General features: G+C 36.5%; 1 protein-coding gene across 12 annotated transcripts in view; it reads right to left on the bottom strand.

Moving 5' to 3' along the window:
* Positions 1-16,908, bottom strand: part of DLGAP1 (DLG associated protein 1) — a 336,066-nt gene that overhangs the window by 177,497 nt on the left and 141,661 nt on the right. For all 12 annotated transcript variants that reach the window (XM_019665110.1, XM_019665109.1, XM_019665111.1 and 9 more), the window contains one exon: positions 4,310-4,487. In XM_019665110.1, coding sequence (XP_019520655.1) covers positions 4,310-4,487 — 178 coding nt within the window. The remainder of the gene's footprint in view (positions 1-4,309; positions 4,488-16,908) is intronic.

The raw sequence follows: 16,908 nt of genomic DNA, 5'->3' as shown, positions 1-16,908 counted from the left end.
ATATATATATATATATATATATATATATATATATATATATATATATATACATCCCTATGTTTATTGCAGCGCTATTCACAGGAGCCAAGACTTGGAATCAACCAAAATGCCCATTGGTAGATGACTGGATTTAAGAAACTGTGGTACATTTATACAATGGAGTATTACTCGGCTATAAAAAAGAAGGAAATCATACCATTTGCAACAAAATGGATGGACCTAGAGAACATTATGTTAAATGAAATAAGTCAGTCAGAGAAGCACAAATACCGTATGATATCACTTATATGTGGAATCTAAGAAACTGAATGAATGAGCAAAGTAAACAGAAATAGTCTCAGAAATATAGAGGAACAACTGATGGTTGCTAGTTGGGAGGAGGGTGGGGATGAAGGAGAAGGGAAAGGGATTAGACAGCATAAATAGGTAATTACAATGTTGCCACAGGGATATGAAAGTTTGGGGAATATAATTTATAATGTTGTAAATATTTTGTAGGGTGTCAGATGGTCACCTGTCTTGTTAGGGAGACCATTCCATGGATGGGGTAAAGGCTTGACCACTGCACTGTACACCTGAAGCTGATGTTGTATAATATTGTATGTCAACTATAATTGAATATATATGTATAGTCACGGGACGTGGAGTACAGTGTGGGAGTGGAGTCAATGAATTGCAATAGATATGTATGATATTGCAGGGGGGAGTGGGACAGCAGATTGGGGAAGGGGGTTTCACTTTGAGGGGTAAAAAGTATAACTATTGCACTGTGTTGTACACCTGAAACTAATTTAAAAATAAATAAATAAAAGCCCTCATTCTTATTAGATATGTATGTAAGAAAAACATAGAAAAAGAATAGCCATAAAAAAAGATGTTCAATTTTTCTCTATCACCCAAGCACAGTCTATTTTTAGGGATTTTTTTTTTCTGTGAGGTATGAATGGCAGAAAGAAACAAAGAATTTAGTTAGTCCAGACCAGTTTCTTAGCTTACAATATTTTACTTTGATCTTTCTAAGAGACTTTGATAAGTAATAATGTGTCAGGTTTTAAAAGGGAGTAGGATATAATGCACTTAAATTCTCTACTATTAAACTACTACTAGTATCTGTAAGATAATATCACCAACATCACAAAAACCAACCACTTTTTGAAAAGTGTTGAAGTGTATAGTAGTATTGCTTTGAAGAAGAAACTATTGTTTTTTTGAATAATGACAATGTTGGTTCTGCAACTGAAAGTTTGAAATTATCCTTAAAGATACTGTGTTACCTGAAAACTGAATATAGAACTAGAAAAGTGATGTATCATCAAGGATCCATTTAGGATGGCTATTTTTTCTGTATTTTACTTAAAGCATAATGATTATGCCATTCTGTTAGCCGGTGTGAGCTATTGGGAGCCGCTGTGAGCGGCCGACCAATGACCGGCAACCGATTGCCTCACCCGGGAAAAGCACAATGATAATACCAACATGGACCAGTGAAGCGACATCCTCCACAACTAGACTGAAGAACAAAACAGCAATTTGTCTACCTGTCTGTTCCCCTTCCCCGATTCCCCAATGCTGTTACCCTCCCCCGAATTCCCCAATAAAAAAAAAAAAAAAGATTATGCCATTGCATTGCAGAGCTTGACCCGCCATAGTATCAAGGCCCGCATTTGCTTCTTCAGTGATTTGTTGCTATCTTAATAAGCTGTCATTAGGAAGTGATATTATTAGGAAAGGCTATATCTTGTCTCGAGGAAAGTAATATCTGTGACACAGGGACTAAAAGCAGGCAGCTGCATGGGCACAATGTTTTGATGGGGGAAATGACATGGTCTCCTGTTTTAAACATGTCAAGTTATAAAAGCAATGAATATGTATAGGGCTGGCCGAGTGGCTCAGTTGGTTAAGAGCTCGCTCAAGAGTTTAAGCTCTGAGCAACAGCAGTTCAAGTCCCAGCCCGAGCTGAGCAGCTGCTGAGCTGCCAACAGGTGGCAGGATGACTCAGTTAAAAACAAAAAAATGTTCAGGTGAATGTGTATAAACATTTTCCAACAAAAAATTTTAACCTCCCTGATGTATTCTGCTTGTATGACAGCTAGACTTAGAGACGATTTTCCAGTTCCAGAAGATATGTGACCATGAAGTTGTCCAAAATAAAGGCAAGCTTTAAAAAGTTTTAAATATTATAGTGTTTATTGTGAAAAAAGTAAGTACAAAACAAGACCAAATTTCACCAAATGAGGCACCAACTATTTCCCTGAGAGTTGGTTTGTGACTATCACTGGATAGCATTAGCTAGCACAAAGAGGTATGCATGCTTTTGGAAATATCTTTAAAGTAAGGAAGTGTAGAATAAGCAAATGTTGAAATTCCATATGCCAGCTTTCCCTGACTCCTACCCTGCCCTGCTCCTAGAACCTCACTGTGGTCTCCAACTTTGCTCTTCAAGAATCCATGTAGAGCAGGGAGCTCTATTTTGATGGTACGGACACAGTGAGAGCAGTGGTCCTATTTCAGGGTTTCACTTTCACAGATCAGAGATGCTTCAAGTGCTTAGCCTACGATTTCATCATTTTTTCTTCAAATGCATTATTTGTTTCATCTATAGCACCACTACACTGTACTATCACCACACTATACCACCATCACCACCATCTCCATCACCACCATCAACTACAGCACCACCAGTAGCATTAACTCACCTTGATGATCACAGTGTCTTCCAAACAGGCTTCTCTGCCTCTAGCCTCTCATCATCTCCAATCTTTCCTCTATTCTTCTGCCAGATTAATTATTCTATATCAAAATTCTGATCATATCTCTTGCCTGCTTAAAAACTGAAATTTTAATTAATCTTTAATCAATCCCTTTCCTAATGATTAAATCCAGTCCCCTGGGCTTGGTATGTAAGACCAATTGTATAAAAACATCCCTAGAACAAAATTCAGAATAGATTGACCATTGCTGCCTGTACAAGCATTCTAAGTGCCAACCAAACTAGAGCATTTGCTAGTTCTTGTATATGTTTTAGGCTAGCATTTTCAAAAGTTAAGCTCAAATACTACTTTATTAGAATCCCTTGGAATATTTGTTAGAATGCATATTCCTAGATCCCATGCCTAGAAACTCTCTCTTCAGAATCTGGATACTTAATATCTTTTTTTTTCCTTTGCTTCAGGATCTTGTTGACAATTTTATGACCATAATTTCTCATTTAATATCTTGTTACTTACATATCTTACAGAGTGTTTATAAGGACTAATATTTTAAACATATAAAGCAGTGGGCCCAGTGTCTGACCCAGTCAAGGTGGATTTTACGGTTAATTCTTGCCCTACCTACCTCAGAGTGTTTTTGTGGTATTCAAGTAAATAATGCTCACCACAGCGCTTTTATGGTTTTTTGTATGCTCTTCATTAGACTATAAGCTTTTTTTTTTTTTTTGGTGGGGGGAGCAGGGTAATGTATTATTCATTACTGAATAACTTGCATACTCTGGTCCAGTGTTTTGCTCAATGAAGATTAACTGAATTAATAGTATAGTCCTTATTTTTTAAATTGTGATATAGAGTTCCTAAACATCATTAAAAAATCATACCTTTTTTTTTGTTCACCCAGAGGAAGCCTCTGAGACACTTTCTGCTTCTCTGGGAGCCCCTGAAAACTGGAAGGTCAGGCCCTTCAAGAGTCCCAGGTTCTCTCTGCCTCTGAACTTAGGCAGCACACCCCTCTCCCACACTCTGTGAGACATTTGATGGGAGACACTGGGAAAACTTCAGCTGAATAAGTCACCTTTATTGAGTCTTCATCCTGCATACCAGTTCTTAGAAGTGGGCTTCTGTCTCATTATTAAGAAACCATATTCGCCTAGGACCCAGTTGAGGTAAACGGATCGTATCTTGTTTCCTATGCCTGGGTTCCTGTTTTGGTGACTTGGTTAATACTTATTCTTTTATGATGAGACACTGCTTTGGTTTTGCCAGTGATGTCTCCTTGTCCTTCTATCCTTTAAGCATTTTTATGATTTAAGCCTCATCCATTAACTTCTTATTGGCAAATTTGCTGGTGCTATTTGGTTGCTAATGAATTTCCAAGGACTCCCCTGAGGTGCTTTATCTACCTTCAGAGGACCCCTCCCCTGTTGGTAGACGGCTGATATCAGATGCTTGCTGGGGCTGAATGCAAGTAGCATTTAGACTGGACTTCCTACCAGATCCAGCAGTGGTCTCCTGGGGTGTGACAACCTTTTCACTTCATGCCCTCTCAGTGCCCACTACCCCCTGTGCAATTCATGACTTGCAGCTACAATGCTCACCTGGCTGATGGTGCTCATGGCTCGCATGTAGCTTTCATTCCTGGATCGGAACTTTGGTGATGTGAGCAGTCCTGCAGGGTCAAGGCTGTCCAGGCTTCTGTTGATGGAGACTTCGCTTACGGCCCTCAGGTAACTATGACTCCGGATCTGGAGTTTGGGGGAGTGTTCATTGGAAATCCTGGAAGAGAACAAAGGAAAGGGTGCATTTAGTCACATTCTAAAATGTAGGCAGTAATAAAATGTGGCAGCACTATCATTGATGTGGCACCCTAAATTCTGTGGCAAATAACATCAATAAATGCCTTCCTATGATTGCTAAACTCTCCCACGGTGTCTCAGAAGAAAACTTTTGACAAAAAATAATCAAGCCCTGATGAGATTAGAGAGCAATTAAAATTCTCTTAGACCATGAAATAATTTCCCCATTCACATTTTCCAAGGCATCCTGGGATGGAAGATAATAGCCGTGACTGCCATGCCAGAGAATTCTGTCCTATATAATTTGTAAGTTTTTCCTTTGTGCCCATTTCTTTTCTGTGCCATTACCAAATAGAAATTTTAATTTAATAATCCCATTCAAAATGGTAAAACATTATAAAGTAAAAGAAATTACAAAAGAAATGTACCAGAATTTTATGAAGAAAACTAAAATTTTATGGCAGACAATATACAAGGCCTAAATAATTATAAAGGAAAACAATTTTCTTGGATGGAAATACTCAATAGTGTAAGAAAAATTAAAATTTCCCTAAATTAACCTATACATTTAATGCAACTGTAATAAAAGTTCCCACAGAATTTTTCATTGGATTCTAACAAACTCATAAAGTTTATATGAGGTTCGTAGCAGCATTATTCATAAAAGCCAAAAGGTGGAAACAACCCAAATGTCTATCAATGGATGCATAGATAGGTAAAATGTATTATTTGATTGTAAAAAAATGAAGTACTCATACATGCTACAACATGGATGACCTTTGAAAACATCATACTAAGTTAGTCATTCACAAAAGACCATAGGTTATATGATTCCACTTATGTGAAATGTCCAGAATATGCAAATCTATAAAGACAGAAAATAGGTTAGTAGCTTCCTAGAGCTGGGGCACAGCAGTAAAAGAGGAGGAAGATGTCAGGATTAGGGGGTGATATCTAAAATGTATGGAGTTTCTCTCTGAGGTAATAAAAATGTTGTAAAATTGATGTGATGATGACTGTACAACTCTGTGAATATACTAAAAACAATTGAATGAACATTTTAAATGAGTAAATTGTATGGTATGTTCAATATATCTCAATAATGTTGTTATAAAATTATATGAGGCCTCAAATTAATCAGATTTCTTTATAAAGGGAGTTTAGAGAGTAGATTATAGTGTGAAAAAGTAGAGAAGGAAAACCAGCCAAGGTAGTTGCAATATTGCAATTATTTCAACAACAAGTGATAGGACTGAGTTAAGTATCACTGGAACTTGGAGCAATAGATTTGAGATTCCACATGAAAATTAAATATGGAAGATGAGTAAGAGGAGGGGCTTTAAGAACAGCCAGAACATAAAACTAAATAAAAAACAAAGAGAAATGTCCTGTCAGATCTCAAATGTACTTTATAGCTATAATGATGAAAACTGTGGTGTTAGTGAGGGAATAGGCAAATCAGTGAAATAAGATAAGGCCTCCAGAAATATTGGGTCTTCAGAAAAGTCATGACACATGTTTGCAACAGATGACACTAGTTCACTTTTGGGAGTACTAGTTATTGGCGTCTATGTTATTGCTGTGTCATTTGACAGCTGACAGTTCTAGCTTCGTTCTAAAAAAAAATGAAGGATTTGGTTGAGTTTTCGAGATTTTACAACAAGTTGAAGATGGAAGACCAAACTGTGCATTTTTGCCATATTTTACTGTTCTACTTCCATAAAGGGAAGAACGCGCGTCAAGCTTGTGAAAAGTTGCATAAAGTTTATGGTGACAATGCTCTAAAAGAATGTCAGTGTCAACGATGGGTCACGAAATTCTGTGCTGGTGATTTTGATCTCAACGATGCTCCTCTCTCATCAGAGAGGCCCATCGAGGTTGATGACAACATAATAAAGGGATTGATCGAGTCAAACCCACGTTACACGACACGAGAGATTCCAGAAACATTGAACATCCATCATTCAAGCATTCACGACCACATGAAGAAGCTGGAATACATAAGCAAGGTCGCTATTTGGGTTCTGCATGAACTCAAAGAAGTTCATCTGTGATGTGCTCATTAAACATGAGAAAAACGGTCCTTTTTCGAAGTGACTGATAACTGGTGATGAGAAGTGGATTGTTTACAACAATGTGATGTCCAAACAGTCTTGGTCCCAATGTGATGATTTGCCTTAAATGACATCAAAAGCAGACATTCATCAGAGGAAGGTTATGCTCTCAGTGTGGTGGGATTTTAAAGGTGTCGTGTTTTTCCAGCTCCTACCAAGGAACCAAACAATCAATTGGAATGTGTACTGTCAGCAATCGGACAGTTTGAATGAATCCATCATCCAGAAATGTCCAGAGCTTGTTAATTGTAAAGGAGTTGTGTTCCATTGTGACAACGTGAGACCACACACAAGTTTGATCGCCTGTCAAAATTATTGGAGCTTGGATGGGATGTGTTGTCACACCCACCATACTCGCCTGACCTTGCGCCCTCAGACTTCCACTTGTTTTGCTCTCTTCAAAACTCCTTGCGTGGTATAACGTTGAATTCAGATGAGAATGTAAGTCAGCACCTTGTTCAGTTTTTTGCAAACAAAGACAGGTCCTTCTATGAACGAGGAATTATGAAGCTCACTGAAAGATGGCAAAAGGTTATCGAACAAAATGGGCAATATATCATTAATTGATCTTTGTTCTTTATATAAATAAATGACCTTTGAAAAACAGCCAAAATACGTCATGACTTTTTCGAAGACCCAATAGAACTGGGTGTGTATTTGAATTTAGTGTATTGCAAAGATGGCAGTTCAAATAAGCAAATAAGTGATCAATTATTTGATAATGGTGTTAGATAAGGTTCATCGATTTGGAGAAAAATGGATTCCTACTTTTCATGTAGATTAAAAATAAAAAATATTTACAATTTAAAGATGTCTAATATGATATAGAAGACTATATTTTATAATCTTAATTTCTATACCTAAAAATTAAAACCTAAATTTACCAGAATTTTATGAAAAAAGAAAAAAAAAAACCAAAACCCAAAAAACTATAAAACCATATGGAAGGCAACAAAAAAGGACCAAAAAATGCAAAGGAAAATGGTGGAGAAAGAAATGAACCTAAAAGTCATTAAAAAAAAATTGACAAGTAGAGTTGCATAAAAATTAAAAAATTTTATTCAACAAAAGACACTGTAAACAAAGTTAAGAAAAATAGTCATGAAGAAGGGAACATATTTGCAACATTACACAACATAACAAAAAGGGTTCACATCCATAATATTCAAAGTGGACTTAAAAATGAGTTGAAAAAAAATGCAACCAAGTCAATAAAAATGGGCCAAGGAAAATAGACACATAAATTCACAGCAATGTAAATTTATATGCCACCATGCATATGAAAAGATGTTCAGTCTCACTAGTAATTGAGAAATATTGATAAAAAATAAGATACCATTTGCAAATCAGATTCATGCACATCCATGTCCATGTCCTCAGATGGTAAAGATACTCTCCACATCCCAAACATCCTTTTGTCAATGTATAACATTGCGCTCCTTCTTGAAGTTTGTAACGAATTACTTAAATATAATAGCCAAAAAAGATAGACTCAATAATACTAAAACCTGAGAATTAGATTAGCAGCCACTTTTTGCAATTGCACCGAAGAAGGGGCCAAATTAAAACAGATCGAGAATTTAACATAAAAAATAAACCTCTTATGTATTTTACTATTACAAAAGAGAAACTGATTGTTCTGGAAATGTTTCCTATGGTGCCTTCAAACAGCTGCCAAACATGGAAGTATCTCTGCCAGGTCAAGCAAATATTTTCCATGTGTTATGTACTATTATGGTGATTCACAATGGCTCGTTGTAAACGTCCATGCCAAAATTCCAATTAAAAAAACACAAATAAACTAAAGAATTTATGTTCTCTTTATGGTCTCCTTTAGGAAAAGAGAGCTCTAACTAGAAGCATTATTATTTAAAGTTCACTTCCCTTTAGAACTTGAGAGGTGATGACAAATGTGTTTCTTGGGCTATTTTGCAACCTGACCCAGAGCAGTGATAGTGTTATCATAAATGATGACCTGCTCCAAATGGCTATCAGGGCAGCAATGGGGGTGGCTATTTAATAAGTGGTATATATTCAAAAGAAGTGAAAGTCCAGTGTTTTGAAAAATGAGTGTCTGTTGGCTGAGATGGGGAAATGAGGCATCATTGCAACAAATATTCACCAGGAGCACTGTGAAATAAGGCAGAATACCTTATGAAATAAGGCGTAATTCCTAAGTTTCAAAGTGAAACATCATTTGGAAAAGATTGGATAGTTCTATTTTGGTGAGTCATTCCTGATAAAACAACACATACTTTACTAATACACTAAATATAAGGAAATTAATTCTTTTATCTTGTCAACTTAGAGAGCAGAGCCCATAGCTATGTGCTCCTGATGTGGAAACACTCATTAAAAAACACCAAAAATAGGGCTGGCCAAGTGGGGCGATGGATAAGAACTGGCTTGGGATGCCAGAGGGCCCCGGTTCGGATCCCACATATGAGGGCCAGTGACACTGCCCTCCACAGCTAAGATGCTGAACAACAGCTCAACCTGGAGCTGGGCTTCCATGAGTTGCCGGCGACGGCGTAGGAAAAAACAAAACAAAACAAAAAAAACACCAAAAATAGTGCATTGATTACGTTCACCTGATTTGCTAAGAGGAAAGGGAGTGTGCATATTCAGAAATATTAGCTCCCATGTTAGATGATTTTTGATATTGGCCTATTCAAATGGCATTCATCTTTTCCCACTTTTCTCCCTAAATAACTTATGCAAAGTTAATCTTTTTATGGCTTATCAGAACTGAACTGAGATTTTGGTCTGGTTGTATTGCATTTGTTATCATGTCCTTTAACTGCATCCACAGACAAGATGCCCTTAGGTGGCTGTGAGGCAGTTATCCAAACAAGTTTGGCCCGTGTATGAGTAAGGTTACCAAAGCAGAGAAGTGAAAAATACTTGGACCACAAAATTTTAAACCAAAGTCCCAATAGAGAAAACAATTAACTTTGTGATATATCACTAAATATATTACTAAAAATGTAACTTCATAAGATAAATTTACTAAGAAAAATCTTTTTTATAATTTAAAAAATTGAGGTATAATTGCCATAACATTAATTTCAGGTGTACAACATAATGATTCAATATTTGTATATATTGTGAAATGCTCACCACATCCATCCCCACATAGTTGCAATTATTTTCTTGTGATAAAAACTTTTAAGATTTATTCTTTTAGTAATTTTCAAATATACAATGTGATATTATTAACTATAGCCACTATGCTACACATTACATCCCTTATTTATTTTATACCTGGAAGTTTATACCTTTTGACTACCTTCACCTCTTTTGCTCACCCCCACCCCTACCTCAGGCAACCACCAATCTATTTCCTGTTATCTATGAGTTCAGTATTTATTTATTTATTTTTTATTTTTTAAATTGGGGAACAGTGTGTTTTTTCAGGATCCATCAGCTTTAAGTCAAGTAGTTGTTTTAATCTAGTTGTGGAGGGCACAGCTCAGTGGCCCATGTGGGGATTGAAATGGCAACCTTAGTGTTATGAGCACTGCACGCTAACCAACTGAGCTAATCAGCCACCCCTCAGTTTTTATTTTTTTAGATTCCACATATAAGTGAGATTATATGGTATTTGCCTGAGAATAGATCTTATGCAGAGTCACCACACAGACAAAAAGATAACTGTGAAGTGATGGATGTTTTAATTAACCTGGTCATTGTGTACTTTATATACAATTTTTTTATCAATGTCTTATGCTGTCAACTCACAAATGTGTCTATAGCCCCATAGCTTTCTCCTAAACTTCAAAACTAAACTTTCAATTAACTACTGTACATTTCTACCTGGATGTTCCACAGGTTTCAAAAAATCATCATGACCCCCTAAATGAACACCTTATCTTATCCCTCAGATTTGCTCCTTTTTTTGTTGTTTCACATTGAGATGAATGACAATGAAATTTACCCTATCAACCAAACCAGAAATCTAGGTGTTTAGCCTGTCTCCTTTCTTAACTGTCCAAATCCAGGTAATGATTAATTTTCTCAGTTTTACTTCCTGTGTACATTTCAAATTACTTTCCTACTCATCTTCCTCAACACTTCTTGCTCCATTACTTCTCTGGCTCAGGCTTCATTTTGACCCTCCTAAACCAGGCTCCCTGCCACTAGTCTCATATCCTTAAATGCATCTCTCTTCTCCTGTTAGTGATAGGACATTCTCTGCTTAAAATCCTGTTTTGAATCCTCGTTACCCATAGGAGAGAGTCTAATCTCTGTACTTACTTTTTTGTTACCATCTTTTGCTACTTCCTCATATATACCATGCATATGTTCTCACACTTCTTTATCTTTGCACATGAGGTTTCTCTTGCTTGGAATACACTCCTCCCTCCATTTTCTACCCACAAAACTTACTTCAGCTCATTTAGGCCACTAGGTATTAGAGCATCTATTTAATTCAGTTCTCTTCAGAAGACCTCCTTTGTTCTCCCCAGACTAAACAAAGTAATTCTCCATCTGTACTTCTATAGTGTCTTTTATATTTCTTTGTTAAACCCTTTCATCATTGTTGTAGTTTTTTGTATTGATGTGTCTGCGTACTCCTTAGATTATTGAGCTCTTAGGAGGTAAAATCGGTGTTTTATTCAAAAAACTTTGTTGTGATATAATTCACATACCATAAAATTCACCCCTTTAAAGCATACAAGTCAGTGATTTTTAGTATATTCACAGAATTGTGCAATCATAAGTACTATCAAATTTTAGAATATTTTCATTATCCAGCCTCACCCCACCCCCTCCAATTCCTGTATCCTCTTCCCATATTCTCCTCACCCCTAACCTCTGGAAACTAATATGCCTTCTGACTCTATGCCTTTGTCTGTTCAGAACATTTCATATATACAGAATCATACAATCTGTGGCCTTTTGCAAATGGTTTCTCTAGCTTAGCATGATGTTTTCAAAATTCATCCCTGTTGTAGCATGTATCAAATACTTCATTCCTTTTTATGGCTGACTAATGTTCTGTTGTGTAGATTTTTACCACAATTTATTTGTCCATTCATCAGCTGATGGACATTTGGCTTGTTACCACTTTTTGACTAATATGAATTATATTGTTATGAACAATCATGCACACATTTTTGTGTTGGCATATGTCTTCAATTCTTTTGGCCATAAAGGTTTGATAGGAAAATATTATTCAAGATAAAAGAGCAAAACACTTTACATATAGAGTGGGACTTCCAGAAAAGCAGAATGAGGACTTTAATGAGTGTAATCTACACAAAAGCAATTGCAAAAACAGTGGCAAAACTATTAAAACCAACCGTTTCATAACTGGAAACCAAAGGCAGAGAAGAAACTGAAAATTATTTAATAAAGAAACACTACTGCATGTAGATAAAAACAGTGGGGTCTATGGTGATTTAACATGGAGATACCCCATTCCCTTCTCTCTAGTTCCATAGTGGCTATGAACAGATGACAGCCTTGAAACCAACAGAGAGGATGCACCTCCTGGATCTCTGTTGAAAGCACCATCTTTAGTACATAGTAATATTTTTACTGGTCTCACAGCTCCCTGTAAAGCCTTATTCTTGGAGTGTTGACACTATTTGATCTGACTGAGAGCTCAGTTCTATGGGGAAAAACCCCTATCCCCAGGTTGTTAACAGACAGAGTAGCAATTGGTTGAAGTTATTAACCTCACAGCTACTTTAGCCTGTAATTTCAGCAGAAACCAACAAGAGTCTGACCCAAAACTTAAAAGAAAGACCTGAAGAACTCAATGGCCACAGGGGATATTGAAAAGTTTTGATATATTGCTGAGGATCTAGAAGGCTTCATGTGTGTGCACAGAACTGTTTGCACATCTAGGAAAGACCTGGGAAAAGAAAGGGCCTTGGTCACTCACCTTGGCTGACCTTGAAACTCTGCATAAGCAAGAAGTGAAAACTAAGTCTGATTTGTAAACTGCTTGAAAGTGTGCCTTCATACACAGATGCCATTGACAAGAGATACTTAAGGAAATATTCTGTCCAGTCATTGGCTAATCACTAAACTATTGTGACTCAGGGTGAACTGAAGGAAGCCATGTTTAAAAATGAAAGTAAGAATTAAAAAAAAAAAAGGGGGGAAACAGAGAAGTCAATCGTTATATGTTGCAGGAAATACAGAATCCAAAGAACTAGGCCAGGAAAGTTGCCAAAGAATAAGCAGCAGATGAGTAAAACAAACGACATCAACAACAAAAAGAAACTTGGGTGGAAGGGAAAGAAAAGATGGAGGAGGGATATCTGTAGATAAAGAAACTAAAAATACATATCGATTTAAAGAACTAGGAAACATGAAATGTGGTGTCTAGAGGTCCACTTGGATGATAAAACCATAAAGAAATACAAAGGAATCATTATTATAAAAGTTAGGATAGTGGCTACCTTTTAGGAGACGGAGACAATTGCGATTGACCAGGGAGGGGTAGCTGGCCAAGTTCCGCTTCTTGATCTGGGTGGCAGTTTCAAGGGCATTTGCTTTACAATAATTCATTGTCATATTTTTTGTATGATTTTCTGTATATGTGTTTTAGTTTTCAACTATAAAGGTTTAAATAAAAAGAAATGGAGGATATCTGATTCAAGAGTTGCCACAATATAATACCTAAAATGTGTAATTTTTAGCAAAAAATTAATTTCAAAACTTTATAAAGATGTAATTTGTATGACAATAATAGCACAAAGGAGGGTGTAGTGAAGGGAGCTATATTGAAGCAAAGATCCTATCCATTATTGAAATTAAATTTATATTCACCTGAATTAGTTTAAGATCCATATTGAAATCCCTAGAGTAACTACTAAGAAAATAACTTAAACGTATATAGTAAAAAAAGCCAACAAAGAAATTTAAATGGTACACTAGAGAAAAAAATATGTAACACAAAAAAAGACAATAATGGAGGAACAGACGGACAAGAGACATAAGACATATAGAAAACAAATAGCAAAATGACAAATCTAAATCCTACCATATAAATAATTATATTAAGGATAATTAACACTCCAATCAAAAGACAGAGATTGTCGGACTGAATAGAAAAATAGGATCTAACTATGTACTGTCAAGAAGAGACATACTTTAGTTTAAAAAACACAAATAGGTTGAAAGTGAAAGGATGACAAACCAAAAGAGAACTGGAGTGGCTAAACTAATATCAGATCCAATATACATAAAGAGAACAAAATGTTACTGGAGACATGAGGGATATTTTATAATAATAAAAGAATGAATTCATTAAAAAAGTGCAAAAATTACAAACACATATGAACCTCACAACGGAGCCCCAAAATATATTAAAAACAAAAACAACAAACTAGCAGAACTAAAGGGAGAAATGAATAATTCAATAATAATGGTTGGGAATTTCAGTATTCTACTTTAAAAAATTGGATAACACAATTATGCAGAAAATCAGCAAGTATATAAAAGACTTGAACAACACTATCAACCAACAAAGCCTAACATCTATAGAGTACTCTACTGAACAAAATCAGAATACACATTGTTTTCAAGTGCATGTGAAACATTCTCTATAATAGACAAGATATTAGGCCACAGAAGTCTGAATAAATTTTAAAAGACTGAAATTACACAAAGTATGTTTTCTAATCACAATAGAACTGAATTAGAAATCAATAACAAAAGGAAATGTTAAAAAGCCAAAATTATTTGGAAATTAAACACATTTCTAAAAACTTATGGTCAAAAAGAAGTCACAAGCGAAATTAGAAAGCATTTTGAAACAAATGAAGATAAAACTCCAATATGTCAAAATGTATGGAATGCAGCTAAAGCAGTGGTTATAGGGAAATCAATAGGTATAAATGACTACGTTAGAAAAAAAGAAATGATCGCCAGTCAGTAATCTAAGCTTTCACCTTAACAGTCATAAAAAGAAAACTAAACACAATGCAAGCAGAAGGGAAAATATAATAGTTATCAGATTGAAAAAGAATAAATAGGGTTTAGGGTGGAGTAGAATGGAGTTGAAGAGAAAATCATGGCGATTCATTTGATGCTTCACCTTTTTTGTTTGGTCCATCAACTTTATTCTGTAGAAAAAGACAGATTTGGGTGGGAATTGCTGACTATTCAAACGGGGAGACTATCAAAGAGCCACAGGGCCCACAATGTGCAAAGCCATATGCTAGAAGCTGGGATAATATATTTTTAGTTATAAAGTGTGCCTTGTCCAAAGTGAAGATGCAGCTATTTCCCCACTAATTCATCAGGCATAAAATTATCAACATAAAATTCAGTTGTTCCAGCATGCCAAATATGTGTATTCATCATGTCTGATATTTGGAATTCAAATGTTCTCTCCTCAGATTCTCTATACCTGCAACATTAGATTTAAAACAATAAAAAACAGGGGCCTATGAGAGTAGAAGCTTAGAGGCAGAGGGCAGTGCCTAGGAAGGCAGACATCCGGGATGCTGGGGTGTACAGGGCCGAGTCAGCTCTCGTCAGAGGCCTATTGAAGTGTGTTGTAATGGCCTGCTGTTCAGCCTCCCCCATAAAACTACGGGCTCCTGAGGGCAGGGACCACCTCTGGGGTCATGGGAATACACGGAATCCGTCACTGTATTCCCAAAGCTCAGCACAGTGGCTGGCATATGTTAGGCCTCCTTAAATATTTGCTGAATAAATGTGAGAAGGGAAGAGAGGTGGAGTCTGAAGTTCCCTAAAACATTGTGACAAGAGGCCAGTAAGACCTTCATGAGGATCTGAAGAGAATCAGGGCACTATGGAATGCGAAGACGTGGAGGGTGGTGTAGGGCAGACTCTGAGACCTGACAGTGGCTCTGGAGGTGGCTCATGAGGAATGACCTGTTGGCCTCCATTCCTGGGTGACAGAAAGCAGGGGGTGATGATATTCTGATTACGTCAGGCCCAGGAGAATGTGTTTCTGTCTTTGGGAGCAGTAAGGAAAGAACCTTTCTTAATACTTAATTGTGCCCAGCAGAGTTTTATTGTTGGCTGTCTGAGGATATAGCACTTAGTACTTAAAGAATTGTTTCCAAAGAACCCCGCAGGAATTTTTGGGCTACAGCCTGCTTTTACTATTTTAGGAGGTCCGTGCCTATACACGTAGGCAAATCAACACATAGAACTGAGCTGAACAGAGTGGTGGGACTCTTTCTCTTTCTTCTACTCCATGGGGACCGGTTTTATAAAAACAATTCTTATGTATTACCTCAATATGATTCCTGCAATTATCTTCATTTTCATTTGCTTAGGACCAAATTAATCACTAAATCAGTTAAAATAATTCAGAAAGAAATGTGATTTGCTGTGGGAGGCGATTGCCTTTAGCACGAGCTGTTTCACAGAGGGGAGCTTGCTCTGCTGATATTGGCTCTGCCTTCCATGAACCTGGCTTTGAGTCTTGGCTAGCTAGCTCCATGGTACTGGGCAAGCCACCTCTTCTTTTTCCTTACAATAGAGATAACAATACCCACCTTATAGAGCTGTGAGAGTTTATTCCATAATAAGCATTGCTCTTTCTGTCATCGTGGCAAAATATGCGTAACATAAAATCCACCATTTCAATAATTTTTAAGGGTACAGTTGTTCAGCAGCTAAGCACATCCACATGTTTGTGTAACCATCACCGTCATCCATTCACACAGCTTTTTCATGATCTCAAACTGAAACTCTGTACCCATTAAACATTAACTCCTTATTTCGCCCTCCCTCCAGATACTGGCAACTATCATTCTACTTTCTGTCTGTTTGAATTTGAAAGCTTTAGTTACCTCATATAAGTGGAATTGTACAGTATTTGTTTGGCTATTTCAGTTAGCAAAATGTCTTCAAGGTTCATCTATGTTGCAGTATGTGTCAGAATTTCCTTCTTTTAAGACTAAATAATATTTCATTTTATTCATATACCACATTTTGTTTATCCAAATACCATGTTTTGTTTATCCAACCATCAATTAATGGACACTTGATTGCTTCCACCTTTTAGCTGTTGTGAATGATGCTGCTATGAACATGAGTATACAAATATCTGTTCAAATCCCTACTTTCAGTTCTTTCAGTATACACTTAGAAGTAGGAATCTCTATTTAACAGAAGTACTTAACATTTCCCATTTCATTTCTTAGGAATTAAATTACGGACAAATTTGGGGACCAACATAATTAAAACAAACCGTCGTGTTCCCCTCCCCCCTGGAAAAACACTATACGGTTGATCCTTGAATAATACAAGGGTTAGAGGCACCAACTCCTGTGTAGTTGAAAATCT

The sequence above is a fragment of the Hipposideros armiger genome, unplaced genomic scaffold, assembly GCF_001890085.2.
Source record: "Hipposideros armiger isolate ML-2016 unplaced genomic scaffold, ASM189008v1 scaffold_433, whole genome shotgun sequence".
Taxonomy (NCBI): domain Eukaryota; kingdom Metazoa; phylum Chordata; class Mammalia; order Chiroptera; family Hipposideridae; genus Hipposideros; species Hipposideros armiger.
This window is presented reverse-complemented; position numbering and strand designations above follow the sequence as displayed.